The sequence below is a fragment of the Gouania willdenowi genome, chromosome 22, assembly GCF_900634775.1.
Source record: "Gouania willdenowi chromosome 22, fGouWil2.1, whole genome shotgun sequence".
Taxonomy (NCBI): Eukaryota; Metazoa; Chordata; class Actinopteri; order Blenniiformes; family Gobiesocidae; genus Gouania; species Gouania willdenowi.
In genome coordinates this window covers 20902249-20919549 of record NC_041065.1, presented here as the reverse complement: position 1 = coordinate 20919549, position 17301 = coordinate 20902249, and the positions used below count along the sequence as shown (strand labels likewise).

At 40.1% G+C, this 17301-nt stretch overlaps 1 protein-coding gene across 4 annotated transcripts in view; it reads right to left on the bottom strand.

Annotated features, from left to right (window-relative positions):
• runx3 (RUNX family transcription factor 3) overlaps positions 1 to 16954 on the bottom strand; it is a 57759-nt gene extending 40805 nt beyond the window's left edge. For 2 of the 4 annotated variants that reach the window (XM_028437780.1, XM_028437783.1), the window contains exons 1-2: positions 16719 to 16954; positions 16296 to 16387 (exon numbers count right to left, since the gene is read on the bottom strand). In XM_028437780.1, the coding sequence (XP_028293581.1) occupies positions 16296 to 16353 (58 nt within the window). In that variant the 5' untranslated portion in view covers positions 16354 to 16387; positions 16719 to 16954. Of the gene's footprint in view, positions 1 to 16295; positions 16400 to 16718 lie in introns of those variants that run through there. The other 2 variants (XM_028437782.1, XM_028437781.1) reach the window with 2 other exon arrangements.
• Positions 16955 to 17301: the final 347 nt, after the last annotated feature.

Genomic DNA, 17301 nt, shown 5'->3' with positions numbered 1-17301 from the left:
TGCAGCTGCATAGGGCCCTATAAGCCACTGGAGCCCCCCAAAGCTGAGTCAGGAAGGATAATTAATTTGACCTTTGTCCTACTCATTTGTCTTTAAACTGAATATGCTTTCAAAAAATTATATAAGAACAATGGCTGGTGTTTCTGTTTTCTGATGTATTTGAAAGAGCGGTATTAATGCAGAACCCTGTTAGGTGATAAAGTGTAATTGATTCTAGCAGTTTTTGGACCATTTATTGGATTAGGGACCTCTTTCCTATCCTGATGCCTTTTTTCCCATCTTTCCTATGATTAATTTCTCATCTGGGATGAAAAAAGTATTCTGAACCTGAATTAATAAAATAAAGCGTCAAATAAATTAGAATTTTCTATATTAAATAAGGCAAGTTTGTTTTCAACTGAATATGATTCAATAATTTCAAAAGTTTAACTTTCGAAATTAACACGTTTTTTGTTAAACTATAGACATTTTTTTTTGTATTTGACAAGCAAAATACAACAAACACGTTAATCTTCACAAGTACACAAACTCATTAGTATTGTCTAATCATTATAACACAATGTGATGCAGAGATAACTGAAAAGGATGTATTTGGCTTTCATAAAGTGATGCTCTTTAAAGGAGATTAATCATTAACATGTGGTTACACTGTACAATGTGTTTAGGCCATTCTGTTGGAGCTGAACTGGAAATAACATGTCAGAATAAGAATTTCATAAGCCAAATATTTCCAAAGTCATCAATGGAGTCAATGATCTATAGGAAGCACTAATGGTATTGCTTTGTCCAATCATCCTATTGGTATTAATAGTCACGTAACGTACTATAAGTGATCCAATAAGTTTGCTGTGTTCAGGATTTGAACATCCTGCCTTCTTCCAGCTGCAGATTAGTGGCACACCCTACACCCAAAGCAGGTCTGACAGGGTGGAGTGGGGGACTTCGGCCTAAACCTCAGTGTCACAGCCGCTCCGCCCTCACATCATCCATTGGGTAGACTCACCCGACGATGACAGTCCAGCCTTTGTGATGTGGTTTACACGGCTGTTTATCCTTTGGAAACCCACTAAGAGTAGCGAACCCACCAAAAGGCCCGGGTGCTATTATAGGAGTGCTCTGGGGCTGAGTTTTGATCTGGTGGGATTGTAAAAAGGGCTCTGCTTTTTTGCGGGGAACCACTATTGGGTGACATTGTTTAGTGTGACTTGTAAGCACTGTTTTGATTTTTAGGGTGACTTGGCAACCTGTAGGACAATGTAGATCCAATAATAACATGTGTCACTGTTAATACAGCTGTGCAAATGCACACACAATGTATACTATTCCTTATTCGGAACTTGATCTCCTTTTCTTCACCCCTGAATGACAGAGTTTCAATCTAAATGCGTCCCATAAATGCGTCAGCTCCCGCCCGTTCTTTCTTAGTTGTGGTTTTTAGTGTAAGCTATAATCATTTCTCATCTTTCTTTGTCTTTGTGTCACTGCCTGTGTGTGTGTGTGTGTGTGTGTGTAACGGTACACGCACACAAATCCACATGTGCACACGAACGCAGTGTTTCTGGCGAGAGCTTCTGATGCAAGGACGGCAATCTGTAATCTGTAGTAATTGCATGTTGCAGAAAAACATTTTTCCGCTGTGGTAATCGCTACAATATGTGCAGTTGTGTTGCCAAAGTGACAGCACCCCCCAACCCCTACTGACACACACACACACACACACACTGACAGTAAAGCTGTCCTAGGATGGGCTGAAACCTTAAAGCCTGGAAGAGATTGAAAACTCACAGACACACACACACACATACACACAGGGACACCAGTGGAGGAGCTGCCATACTGTGTTCACCTTCTGCAAAAGATTTACAGTTCCTGCCAGTGACAGTTTAACTGCCAAACAACTGCAGAACCAGCGCCGTGCCAGGACTCAGCTGCCACACACCGATCAGCTGCCCGATCTTTCAAAGGAGCCACAACATCTCCCTTCTCTTCTTTCCCTTTCTAACAGCCATGAGGTGAAACATCTAATCCGCCTTGTATTACTCATGAAGCCGACTCCAAGAATCACTTGTCGGAGCTGTTTCCTTGTTTAGTGGAAGTTTTTGTCGCCACATTCAACAAAGGGAGTGCATTGACTGTCTGTGGCTGAACCACTGATGCTTATTTATCAAACCGTCCTCTCTGACACCAGTTTGTCTCGCTGGACTGCGTCGTGGGTTTATGAGGTCATCACCACCGCGCCAGGAGACGGAGGAAAAACTATGGCGTGTGTTGCTCGGCCAACCTGTCGCTCTCTATCGCTATGAAGTCATTAGCCGAGGCATCATCATCATCACTTTGGCCAAGAAAGCCGTGAAATGTGTCAGCGTAGCTGCACACCTACTCAAAGGCTTCAGAGGCATTTATAGATATACAGCAGAGGCACTAAGATTGCAACCAGACAATGTGTGTGCAAACCTTTTCCTCCTCTGACTGCTGAAGCCACCCAACCTCCCAGCAGTTGAACTTGCCTGTGTCTCTAATGGAGTCTCTCTGTCAGATCAAACAGATCCCAACGACAAGGGGAGGAGACACTTTGCAGCGCTGGAAGCCGTTCAGTCTGACAGCCCCCCAAACATGTTTGATTGGCAACGCAGCCTGCGTCTGCTCCTCCATCACTGGAGAGCCCACACAAATATAGTCGCACCACCAGAGAAGAGGTGAGGAGCGGGGAGTCAAGGAGCCGGGGTTAGTCGGCTTAAAGAATAAGTTATGAGGCACTTCTTTTGCATACAAAAAAGCCCTGAAGCTCAGGCTATTTCTCAAATGAAATCGCATGTGGGCCGAATATTAGGAAGTCAGCATAGCTTCCAGCAACCACTGAGCCATTATAGCACAGCCTGTAAACCACATTTTTACCAGCGGACAATGCCTCTTTGTGTGGCTGTTGCCGCTCATTGCAAACCATACAAGTAAAACAGAATTGAGTATTGAAGAGAGGGAAAATCAATGAAGAGGAAATGTCACTTTAAAAAATGGACTAATTATGGAGAATTGGGTGAGGATGAGGAAGCCGGTTGGTCTGCTCTTGTTTAGCCTCATCAGGATGAAGACCTTTGATGTGGTAACATGTGAATGCCAATGATTATTCTCCCCCGCAACAAAAGCCACATGTTGTTACTTTTTGATACAAGGTCGCTGCTGCTTTGAGCTGTGAAGCAACACAAGGAAGCATGTCTCCTACCACCTGAACGCGACACAACATCCTCGTCGTAGTCAACAGGGAACTGAGCCAGAAGACCACTGCTGTAATCTTCTTCGTCATACAAATCGATTGCATCTATACGTCTTGAATTTGTCAAAGTTCATCACATCAGTGTTTTCTCTGTCCTTTTAGCTCACTCAAAAATACTCCTTTCACCGGGTCATTTGGTGCTCTGTCACACTCATTTAGGTACAAATGCACTTCAAAGGGAGCTATGATATTGAATTTGCATCTATTACCTAGATTCTCCATTGCCATCTGACTCACTGCACCACTTGAATGGATTCGAGCAAGAACTTAGCGCTGGTTTCCTGACCAGTGGCCACACCACTTTTCTCCACAAACATGAGACAACTTCTTGGAAAGTATCTGGCTTGCCCTTCAGGACTTTTATCATAAAAGAAACAAGGGTGTGGTGCAGCTCTGGAAAACAAATCACAAAAAGTAGTTATTTATCCTGCACTGAAACCTATGAAGAGTAATTGATCAGTCAAGCATGTGATGTGATAGCAAATTAAATGAAAGTTGATCTCACATCTAATGTCTTTGTCAAATGTATATTTAGTCTCAATTACCAGTTGAATATTAAGCTAACCCAACTGGATACTTTAATTATTGTCAGTGTTCCACCATTGCAGCACCAGTAGCTGCTGCAGTTACATTTTGGACATTTTGGAGTCTGGAAAACCACTCGTGTGTCCGGGATGAGAGAATGTTTCCTCTCATCATCTCTGTCACTAATCAGTAGTGACGTTGCTCGTGTACCGTCAGCTCTCGTGGCATGTGGAGCCTCCACAGTGAGGCAGGACTTTCCCCTCTTTGACTCAGAACCCGAGGTGTCCATTAGGGTTTTTGCTGTAACTGCATTCTAGTGCTCTGATGGCTAACGACAGGCTAACAGCGCAGTGATGAGAAGGAGCGTTTGTGGACACAGCCTGGTGGTTAGGTCAGTCAAACTGTATATCTCCTGCTGTTTGTGTCTTATGGCATCACAGTGATTAAAGGGAGAAAGTTGGGACAGAAACGGCTTCCTTCCAGGTATCTGTAAAGATGAACAACCCTCTGTGTCTTAAGACTGTGCATGAATATCATCCTGTCCTTAGTGTCCAAAGCAATTTGATAATCCAGCATTGATGAAGATTAACTAAAGTGCACAAAGTAGCTGATAATGCAAAAGATCTGATGCAGCCTTGACAAACACGTTGACTTCTACGTTCATATCCTTAGTCAGTCACCAAGGTGTCATTAATTGTTCATGCAGCACTCATTCCTCAGAAATTGAGTTTAGTGTGTTGCTTGTTAAATTGAGTCAAATGAAGCGATCCCATGAACTCATCAAACAACAGAACTAAGATGTTGGAAGGAACATCCGGCGAGATCACGTAGATTGAGATTTTGAGGAAGATTTGACAGCTAGCGAGCGGCCTTCTATGAGCTCTTAAGTATGCAATAAATCAGAATCATTTCTAATATTGGTTAGAGTTTGGATGTCGATTGGATGCAGAGTTGCTGTGAGGCGGACGTGCTAACCACTAAGCCACCGTGCGCCCTCGCCCGGACTCCATCCGAGACTATTTATTTAATAAGAGCCTTAAAAGACATGAATATGATGAAGAGTGGATGGATGGAAGCATAAACATGCAGACATTCTCACACACACACACACACACACATACACACGGACCCCGCTGATCTATCTCTCTTCTGTTCTGCCGATTGGCTCTTGTGCGCAGGTGACTGTGGTGGCTCCGCTCCGGTGGAAAATTTTATGAAATCATTTATTAGTGGTATATCACTGCAGTCCAAACAATCTGATGTCACACACCCTTGAACCAAGCAGCAGCCATGTTGAAAGTCTCAGGTAAGTCTGATCCTGATCCTCAGAGTAATTTGAAGAACACACACACACACACACACACACACACACACACACACACACACACACACACACACACACACACACACACACACACACACACACACACACACACACACACACACACACACACACAGACAGACAGACAGAGATTCCTTGCTTTATAGATAGATATCTTTTTTTGAATGGAAAGATCCAAGGACCAAAACATACACTGACCCGTAGCCCTTCCATGTGCTGAATTATAGCAAATCAAAGTACAAAGCTACCATTAGGGCAGCTGGCTGACAGCCTACTGAGACCTCAAACGTGCTTTTACTTTGAAAACGGCAACTTCTGGTTGCACAATATGGAAAAAAACAGACAGTTTTTTTTTCTTTCTGTCTTCTTTTTTTAATTTTTGGAACAGAAAATGATAATCAGCTCTTTTTTAAGATGTTTATCCCTTTTTGACCCTTAAAATGCCTTGAATTTCAATCCTAATTCTTGAATTTTTTTTAACCTTTTTTTGTTTTTTTAATATCCTTTTCTGAACCAAAGACCCAATGATCAAAACTGATAAGCTCATCTGTTGGTGAGCTGCGTGTGGTTCAGTCATTGGTCCTTGTTTATGTCTTTTACACACTAAATGACCCCAGATTTAGCACTGCCCAGGGCACACGACAGAAAGACTATGAGAACTGTGAACACTACAGTTTTGCTCTCACTGGTATAAAACTGAGTCTTGTCAGCACACGGTAGTCAAATATTTTTGTAGCTTGAGACACCTAATAAAACGACAGCTGCTGATATTTTTTGAGAAAGTGTTATGTTGTTGGACAGTATGTGAGTAATTCTGTTGAACTGAGGCTTCAATAGACCATATGTTAGTCCTGACTGGCTGTTATGGTGAGGTCAGACAGGATTTAGGAAGAGGAAAGCTGCAAGGTCATCCAGCTGACTCAGCATGAGGACCAGCACGTGTGTGGCAGTGTAGGCAATACATACCATTGCATGTGAGTGTGTATACCGTGAACTTCCCTGTGCTCGTGATGTGTACTCTGCACCCATGAGAATGGTATTTGCTGCAGACAGAGTGACCTCACTGCAGACAGACTATGGAGAACAAAACCAATGGAGGGGCCACTTCTGCTGCACAGCTGAGGGGGAATCCCTGCACGGTGTTTCCTAATGCGCCAATGGAAGTGAGCAGCTGCAGAGAAAGCACGAGCTCTCCAAAGTTTACTTCAGGGCAAAAACCTGCTGCATTACAGGGAGGATGGGCCATCTCGTAAACTACTTTTTTTTTTTTTTTACGATGTTGTAAAAACAAACCACTAAAAAAATCTGAATATTTAATCTGAAGAAGAGAAAATAAAACTGAACTTTGCTTCAATTTGCAGAATTATGATAATTCTCTTTTTTGGGGGGTTTGCTTTGTTCATCAATGTTGGGAAATTCTCCTGTTTTTCCCTGTGGCAGTTTTTATTTTTTAAATTATTTTTTGACACATTCCGGTTAAAACAAAATACTGCATATCAAAATGAAGTTGAGGTCCTTTATTTATGATCTGTATTCAAATTAAGAATCACCCCCTGGAAAAAAAAAATCCTGCAAATGCAAGCCAAATTTATAAATTATACAAATAGCTGAATTCGTCATTTCTCTTCCTCAACATTTCTAAGAAAAAGGGCAAAGTGAAAAACTTTAACGCCTCATCTCCACAATGTGGGCCCCAAGGCAGTACTCTCCAAAACAGATTCCAGTGTTTAAAAGAACCATAGGCAAACATCACATTGCTATCTCAGTGCTTTAGGAGGACAGGGATGTTAAAGTATCAATAAGTATCCTAACAAAGGCTGCCTGATTCAATCAATGTGACATTTTTCACTCCTATCTTAACTATATTAAAGCTGATTTCATTACGGAATAACCCCGGAATCATCTTAAATGGGTGGACAACAGCTGGTCATTGTAACACAAAAGTGCGCTGACACTGGTGGTGCTGGCGTGCTTAGTCATGGGCACATTTTGCTTCTCGCTGCCGGATGGAGGTAGTTGTTGACAAAGCTGCAGGGAGGAGTCCAAACAATACCTTTCCCCCATTTCATTCAAATGTCACGTCACCGCTCGCTACAAGCTGCCGTCAGGCTACAATTGAGGCCGTAATTTTAGCGTAGAGTCTGTGGAGAGGGAGGGGCATGCAAATGAGTGAAAACGGTATGAGCTGTATTTCTGTAGTCAGAGCAAAACACTTGAAACTCTTGATTTTTAGACTTCTGACTTATAAAAGTGCATTTGAAGGCCCATAAATCACATAAACATTAATGTTTTTATTGCAGCATCAGCCATACTGTTACAGTCCATATCTGGACTTCCTGGGGAATGCACCTCTAGGTGGCACAAATCTGGTTGAAATTTTCTATACACTCCATTTTATCTCATGCTGATCTAATAATGATGGTTAATTTGAAAATCCCAAACATGAGTGTTCCATGTTATTCAAAAGGAATGGACTTGCTAACACAAAAACAAGCAATTACAACGGCATTGTGCCAATTCGACATTTAATGGTGCAGATGACATTTTCGATCTTCAGCCCTTCTGTGCAGCGAGGGGGAAAGCACTCCAAGTTACTCCATTACTGACACAATTTGCCCCCAAAGACTAGTCTAGAAAAGACCTACAATCCCATTTTTGAAACACTGTCTCCACAAGCAATCCTCTGTGGGTAAAGTTATGTTTGAGGGCAGGAGAGAAGCATCCCAAAAACATGTTTTATTGCAGCATGCGACAATTAGCTGTATGTAAACAAGCTGAGAGAATGAAATTCTGGGAAAAAAAAGAGAATCCGAAAACATTTTGTAGCCTGGAGCCTCTCACGTCCTATCATTATCTGCATTTTTCCTCCACCGTAATTAGGCTTTTCTTTATTGCTTATGGGACGAATGACAGACTTGGAGGATGTTTTGTGCATGATTAAAGTTGCTCATAATGAAGTGAAGAGCCAGTCTGGAGGAAGGATTATTGCAGATGAAAAAGAAAAAAAACAACCCGTTTGATTTAATCCTTTGATGGTGACAGTGTGAGTTCCTTTGGGGCTTCAGATCTTCACTAAACTTTCACACATGATAAAATAAATCCCTCCCGTCCTGCTTCCTTCACTACCCCTTTTAGAAGGAGGGTCTCCGTCTGCTGATGCGTCGTTGAACATGTGGGATCTACATATGTTTAAGTCATTTTATGTGCTGCTGAGCTGCTCCATGCCCGCCCATTAAAGTAATTTGTGGGTTGGGATGATGTTAAAAACAAAAGTGCGCTGACACTGGTGGTGCTGGCGTGCTTAGTCATGGGCACATTTTGCTTCTCGCTGCCAGATGGAGGTTGTTGTTGACAAAGCTACAGGGAGGAGTCCAAACAATACGTTTCCTCCATTTCATTGAAATGTCACGTCACCGCTCGCGACAAGTAGCTGAAAAGAATCCAAACTTAATGTGAAACAACAGCTTATGTATTTTCACCTTTTCCCCTGAATCTACATGCCGTTTCTTGCTTTGTATAACCTTAACCATTCCCATACATCTGCACAATTTGTGTGTAAATTTAGGTTAATATTAAATAAATGAGCATCCTGCTCTCTGGGCAGGGGCCAGCCTTACTGTGTAATAAGCTCTGGGGCTGGTTTGTGGTCAGGGCGTGGGTTTGAAGCAGAGCTAGGAATAAGAAAATTGTGATTCATTTGAGTAGTTTAGGTCACGAGGTGAATGAGATCATGATCACTGATGTGGATTTAATCATTTGAAGGGTTTGTATTATCAGCTCGTAAGAGAAGCAAAGCAAGCGTGAGGACTCATAAATGCATCCGGTGTGAGTTTCACTTCAGGGCAAATTGAAGTTTTTTTTATATGGTGATCATTTCCACCTCATTATCCCTATTTTGAAGCATATTTTAAGTTAGTTGCCTTTTATTCTGAAAGTAGTTTTCTTCCTGTTGGTCCCACATGAACCAAATGAATCGTCTAATTTAGCATGTCCCCAAAACAAATACACAAAATGACTTCAGAAATTGTACAAATGAAAACAGAAAAACTGGGGTATGTGTACTATAGGGGTACTTGAACACCTCTCAGGATGTACACAGGAATATTTGTAAGTTTATTATAGACTTTTTTTTTAATTTTACATGCACACAGACTTTTTTCATATCCAACAATAATATTTTGTGACTCTTTAAAATACACCAAAAGGTGAAGTCCAAATTCTAAAACAAGCAAAACATCAGAAATAAATGAATAAAAAGGCTTAAATTCAAGGTTAATGTTGGATGAGACACAGGAAAGAGTTTAGACGAGCCTGCAGACACAAATAAAACATGAGCTAAGGGGTAATTGCAATAAGAAATAAAGGCTTGGGTGTACATAGGACAACACTGATGTAAATCACAGAAAAAAATCCAATATGACTCCTAAAAACTTTATTGAGGGTGTATTTGTGGCTTTTATGATACTGTATATCTATATCAGACATGAACAACTGGTGGCCCATGGGCAACATTTGTCCCCTGGTCTGATTTCGTGCAGCTCCCCAAGCAAATGCATAAAATACCTCCAAAAACCCACACAAAATGATCCTAACAAAAAAAGTACCCCAGAAAGACATAAAAAACACAAAACATGATTCCATTAAAAACACAAATAAAAATACACTAACTGACTCCATAATCAAACAAAATCACAACAAAAATATACAAAATTTCAGAAAAATTTCCCAAAACAACAACAAAACACAGAATTGACTCAAAAAAATACACAAAACAACAACAAAAGCACAGAACAGCTATCAAAACCCACTGCTGTGTCACGTGTTGCTGTTCAGATTTTGGTTTTTATTCTAAATGCTGAGATGATTGTTGATCTTTCTTTGGCCTCCAGGTGATAAAATCTCTGATCTATATCTATATCTATGTAGATCTCCTCCTACACGTTGTGGATGCTGCTCTAAACCTATAGCACACATCCAGTCCACCTTTCATCTCTTTTTATTCCTCTGGGAATGTTGGCGTCTCAGCCTTTCACACCACCTTTTTTATTTTAAGTAATTCAACATAAGTCCACACGATCCAGGCCGGCCCTGTGGTTGTTTGCCGACCACCAGAAAATTGTATTTACAACTGCACTTAACACAAGTATAACCTTGAGAAAGTGTTTTGAATCAACGGCGAGTGATTGTGAAGGCAGTTTTAGGATTAGTCAACCACATAATCAGCGGCACCCCTCCCTCACTGCTCCCTCTACCTGGAAGCTATATCTCTGGCTGCTCCTGAAAGTGTTCTCCAGAAAGTCGTGTTGACAGATGGTGAAAGCAGCGAGACAGACTGAAAAGTAAATAAGTTCCCGAAGAAGAAGAAGAAGAAGAGGAAAAAAAAAAAAACCTTTATGACTAATGAAGTCCAGAACGCTCCCTCCGTCCAAGACAGCCGTCAGAGCTTTATAAATAGATATTATAGTCGGCTCAGTTGGAGACAGGATTTCACTGCTTGGCGGCTGTCATGACATTTTTAATATTTGCTTTTACTTGGTTACGGGTTTCAGCCACCTGGTTTTTGGGTTTTAGGGGTCACTCACATGACCCTGCTGGGTGCAGGACTCAAATGAGGCTTTGATAAAGCAGACCATCACTGCCCACTGGAGCAGCAACAGGGTTGGTGGGATTTATGCCACTTTAACCTTTAATGTGCATCTCTATCTTTACCTTAATACTCATTAGTTATTACACTGTAAAAAAAAATGTGTCTGATTTATCAAGTAAAATGGGTCAATTCTACTACCGCTTCTAACTGAAACTATTACAACAGCCGGTATAATATCCTCTTTCATACTGGATATGAAGAAAAACATAAGCTCATTGCTTCATTCATTGCTCATGCGTTTTCTGTTCAATCTTTGTATTTGCAACCATCCTGCTGTTTTGTGTGTTGCAATGAGTAACAATAGTTTACGTTTAGTTATTTTATTTATTTGACTAAATATTACAGTGGACTGTTGTGAAATACAGTGGACAGCATAGTGCTCATCTTTTGTTGATTGTTTGACTATATGCACATTTCACAGATCAACAGATACTTTTATTTATTATTTTTTTTTGTGTTTTTTTTTGATCAACAGATAATATGTTAAAATATCTTTCAGGCAAACAGTGTTAAATCAATACAAAGAGATTATTCACCAGTGACATACCAGGCTAACATTTTTTTTAAAGTATTTGTGCACAAAATGGGTTAAAATTAAACTAAAATACCTGCGCCATTTTATAGATATTTATGTATTGAAATTAAGTGCAAATTATTTCTTAAATTGTATTGAATAGATTCTATTGGTGGATTTTTATTGTGTATATTAACTAATTTATCCCTATTTAACCCATGACATGTTAACTCATTTAAACCCTGTGTTGTATTCCAGCCTACATTTAACACAGAAAGATGTTTTTTATTTAAGATTTCACCTTTTTGAAAAATATGTATAAAGCAACCTAAAATAAATACATAAATACATTGTGTGATGTAAATGTTCTAGAATAAAAAAAGACCTTTAAAAAATATTTAAAAACACTATATTTATCAAGCAATGGAAGTGAAATATTTGAATGCATGTATTTAGAAGTATTTTCATAATGTATTTACTCAAAAGATTGAGACCTGCTTTACCATTTCAAAAGAAGAAGAAGAAAAAAAAACCTAAGTTTGACTATCTCTAAGGCAACAAAAGAATTATAAAAGGGGGGAAATTAGCTTTTAAAAAATTGAAGTAAAAGCAAAAAAGAATGATTCTGCTCAGAGACATTATCACTTTAGGACACAACGTAATAACACAACGGCCCGCAGGCTCTGGGTTATGAATAGCCTCTCTCACACTGTGATTTTCCCTTTTTCTGGCACTTGCGGCACCAACCAGACCACCTCCCACAGTCCTACAAAATAACCTCTCTGCAGCACTGGTTTCTCACACACAAACCCTCACTCCCATTCATGCAGCGCAATAAGCCAAACATATAAAACCATTCCCACCCTAATAAACCCAGGCCTTTTATACTCCACCACAAAAGGAAACTGGCTCCCTAAAGCGTAACACTCCACAAGAACAACAACAACAACAAAAAAGAAAAAAAACAACTTTGGAGTATAAAACTAACATGCACAGAACACTGAGGGAAACGTGACGACAGAAAGACAGACACATTTAGCTTCTGACAGAAATGCAGGTTTCTGATGAAAAATGTGGTTCTGTGAGGGTTAGCAGGTGTAGCCTAATTGTGGTCGCTATCATCCACCCGTCTATGATGCACTCACACTGATAGCAGTTTGTCCCGTGCTCACTTGAACACGTCCTGTTCTGATGTATGTGTCGCACATCAGCCTGAGGTTTCTGAGGTGAGCCGTGTTCTTGCTTCTCACGCGAAGTGCGTGTGATGTAGCACATCACATGCTTACACGTGTTGCCTGTCTGCACTGCAAGGTCGCGATAAATTAAAACTATCAATGTGGCGCCTTTGTGCTGCCATGGTTTTCTACGTGTTTCTCCCTCTTTAGCTCAAATCCAAATGCAAAGATTCATGCAGGAGGAAAAAAAAGATGCTAAGATCGAAATCATCTCCAGTGACCTAAATGAAAGAGATGCGGCGTAGAGTAGCGTTTCCTGACTTCTAAAGAGCTGCACGCGGGGTTTCCATGAGCTTCATGTCACACTATATTAACCTCAGAGGTTGGGGGAGCCAGATATTTAACAGTCTCCTTGATTTTCTGTAACCGTTCCTCTTTATTTCAGTTTGATTTGAAACCAAATGAAAAAAAAAAAAAAAAAAAAAAACCCTAACTCTACCAAATTGCTTTGCTTGTGTGACACAAGCTGTTAAACAAACCACCAACGTACTCTCCTTACATGAGGTAGCCCCGATTCGAAATGCTTTCAGATTGAATGGGAGGATTTAATGACTTGGCTTTTATTCCCTCGCAGAGCAAATGTAAAAGGACGTTGCACATTCACTAATTGTTTCCAATGGATGGTTGACGTTTAAAATAGTGTCTGCAGTTTTACCTCCTGCTCTGATTGGCTGTAGAGGAATAGAAATGAATGGGGATGCATTAACCTGAAGCTGTCATGTTATGGTATATGAGAAGATACGTCTGTGTGTATGTGCGTGTGTGTGTGTTGAACACAGAGTTGAAAGTAATGGATTACAAGTACTCACGTTGCTTTTATGGGTACTTGCACTTTTTTGATTAGATTTCTAAATCAGTTATTTTACTTTTATATATACATTTAAAAAAAGTAAAGTAATGCGTTACATTTCTGCACCCAACAGTTACTGAGTACATTTTAATTAAGTTCTTATTTTTATTTTTTTTTAATTGAATTCATTGTTTATTTTATTTAAAAAAAATAATTATACATTTTGGCAAAACATTTACTTGTGGAAAAAAAATTAAGTTCACATGCAAGATTTGGTCTTTTACTTTTTAAGTTTATACATGAGATGTTTACTGTATGCAAGGGAACCGTGGCAATATTTATTACCAAAAATAAACGAGGGGGGTGAAAGTAACTCATACTTTTATTTTGAGTACTATTTAATTGAGCTACTTTTCACTTGTACTTGAGTATTTTATGTATGACTTACATGTACTTGTACTTGAGTGTCAGTACTCTTTAGACCTCTGGTTGAACATCATCTTCTCCAGTCAATGTGAGTGTGTTGTTGTTTTTTCAAAGAGTAAATTAAAGAATTGTTTTTCTGTGAAATCCAGTTGCAATGATTGTGTTTGTGTGGAACAGACTGTGCGTTAAGGCTGCAGAGGTTTTTAAGATTAACTCTGCAAACAATTATGAACCGGTGCTCCTCCTGTGGCTGCAGCGAGAGAGAGAGAGAGAGAGAGAGGTTGGGTTCTTTTTTTTTGTTCTCGCTGGCCTTTCAGTGGCCCATTCAGTGTGTGTTTGGAGAACAGAGGGAACGACTGAGCCTCTTCAATCTGAATCCATATCAATCATTATCAGTGACCCATTGATTAAGTGATTATTGTGTGAGATTTCTCAAATGACAAAAGTAAATCCAGTGCAGTTTATTCAGGTAAAACATCCATACAATTCTTGTAACGTTTTTGTATTGATTGTTTACGCACAGATTTAATTTCTTTGAATCAATAATAATCAATATCCCTATCTGCCTACAAATTGAAGCAAATAACAAGATACAAATTTGACTCCAGTCTCACGATATTGAATGTTATTGTTACCTTTAGTGTCTCTCAAACTTCATAGGCCAGAGACAAGATTGAACTCTTTGTTTTATTTCATCTATTATCATTTATCTATTATTATATTAGGATCCTGGCATCATAAAAATGCCACCTGTTCTTCTATTATAAATGGATTCTTTACATTTTTTAGGAAGTAGCTTCATTAGATCTGCTTGAGTGTAAAAAAAAAAAAAGCAATCATTAACATCCAAAAGTTATATCATGATATTTAGGAAATTTCTCATGCATCATTATTCTCATGTGAGGAGGAAGAATATTCATGTTGGAGCTCAAATATGGGGGAGTTTATTTTATTTTAATGTGTATTTTACAGTAATAGAGGTTCCTTGGTTGTGCACTCAAACAATATGCAATAGCTTAATAACTTTCCAGATCAATTACTTTATGGTTAATAATTTTCTGAATCCAAAACTATAGCTTACAGTTGTCATTGTGAGAAGTCTCTTTCTAATAACATCCCAACCCAATATATCTTTTTTTTTTTTTTTTAAAAGATCAGTTATCTAAATGTTTATCACAAGATACATAGAAATATATAGTATAGTATTATATATATTTGTCCATATTTGTAACAAATTGGGACTTTTTAAAGGGTTACATGGTGTGCCAAGGTTGTTAATGCCTTTTCCAAATATTATTATATTTATTAATTTTATTTTACATATGAAGAAAGCGAGTAGAAGGATATAATGTATTAGCTCTTTAATTGTAGGAGTGATTTTGCTACAAATGGTGACCCGTGTAGGGTGTTCTGTGCTTTTCAAACGCATGACATAATCCCAACGGTCAGAATCCCAATGCCTGATTAGAAAAGTGGACAAAAGTCACTTCTTAAGAGTTGTCAATTGCTTTAAAATAATGACCTGCTTATCAATAATACCATAACCTTAATTCGTACTGTAGTAAACTGTTTGTTATCAAAAACGTGTCATTATTTAGTATTTACGTACATGTCTGTCCACTGGGATTCTGACCGTACAGAATGTCTTCATAAGTTCATGAATCTGTGTTGTTCACAATCTCTAATCATAGTCAAGTCATCAAAATACAGTTAAAGTAAAACAAAGCATAGAGCCTGTCTAAGCTTTTTCCATTTAGTTACATATGGTACATACTAAATGGCTTAAAAAAAAAAAAAAAAAATCATGATTCCCAAATGTTATGGTGATGTAATCACTTGGTAGGCCGCATACAGTCATTGACCTCATGAAAGGGAATAAGCAGCAGCATTAGAGGGACTGTTTGTCTCTGCTACCGTTTTCAAGAACAAACATATTGAAAAGTTTAAGACTATTTCTTCCTGCGGCACTCACAACTGCTGAAACCTTTGTGAGTATAAAAGCCATCTGATTGGAATTGTCATGGCAACAAATGGCTCCCTCATTGAGGCTAAGCTTTAAGCATCGCCAAGTATAGTGCACTCACCTCACCACACAGACCAAAAGTACCTCCTGGAAGTAAAGCAGAGAGAGCGAGACAGTCTAATAGGTGTTTTTTTTCTTCCTCTTTGCTCTTTTATTGTATTGCTCTGTTCCAGTAAAGCCTTGGGTCACATGGAGCCTCTTGCGCTCATATTCACAGAGTGAGCGACGACTTTCACCTCATAATGAATGCCTGTGGTGAGAATCCCATTATGGCCCGACTCCATCAAGCAGTGCAGAACACTCCATAGCACAGGAGGCCTTGATGGAGTCTATCTGTCATCTGAGTGGAGGGCTATCATGCAAATCTATACTCCTGTTTTCAACAATCTCACACTGTGTATGGACAGACTGATGAATGCAGCGTTTGCCATGTCCAAAAACAAGCAGCCAAACAACCTACTGTGCATTCAAAAAAAAAGCAGGCCAGGAGTGGGATGGGGTTAGGTAAGGATCAGCACTCACCTCTCAGTAGGCTGCTGTTGTAGTTGGAGAACGAGTCAAAGATGCTGTTGGATGCCATGGTGAGCCCTGGCTGCAGACAGTCTTTTAACGACCTCCGGAGGAGAAGAAGAAGAAGAAAACAAGGAGGATTTAAAGCAGAAAGCCATACGAGAGAAACGAGAAAAAGAAAGAGCACAAGAGGACAAAACTCCTGGAGCTCAGAGTCTGCATGCAACCAAGAAGCTATGGTTTGTAAGTACCACAGGAATCCAAAGCCACAGGCTTGCAGAGAGCGTTGCTGCTGCAGCGGCAGCATGTGTAAGCAGCACAAGACAAAGGAGGCCAAAGGGAGAAAAGATACAAAACAAACTGGGACTGTGGAGCAGACAGTTGCTCTAAGGCAGCACCACAGTTTGAGTCTCCAGGTGCTGGAGGTGAACTCACCAGGGCCGGAGCAGAGAGGGGGCCCACCTGATAGAGCCTGGTGCTGCTGGTGGTGGTGGTGGCGGTGGTGTAGTAGGCTGACAGGGAGGTCCTCGGGTTTAGGCTGAGGGTCTGAGGTTTTCAAGCTGGCCCGAAAGCGTGGTCTGTCTCCAGCGATGGCGGCGGTGGCCTGACTGGAAGCCTCAGAGCTAGTAACAAGGCTCAAAGCCACAGTCTATCTGCATCCTCCTCGCCATCCTCCACACATACACACACACAAATACACATACACACACGCACACTCACACACACACTCACACTCCGCTCTGTGAGTGGTAAAACCCATGTCACGTGAGGTCACCGAGGCCTTCCTTCCCTCCCTCTCTACCCCTCCCTGCCGCCTCCTCCTATCCTCTCTTTCTTTTACCTCTGTCTACTTCCTTCACTATCCTCCAGACTTACCTTCCTTTACTCTCACTTTTTTTTGGATAGTTTCCTATTTTGTCACGAGTGCAACCTGCATTGCTGTGTGGCTCACTGAGGTTTGTAGCCTGCTCTGAAACCACAGCAAAGAGGCGGAGAGATATTCAAATATGTTGAAGAA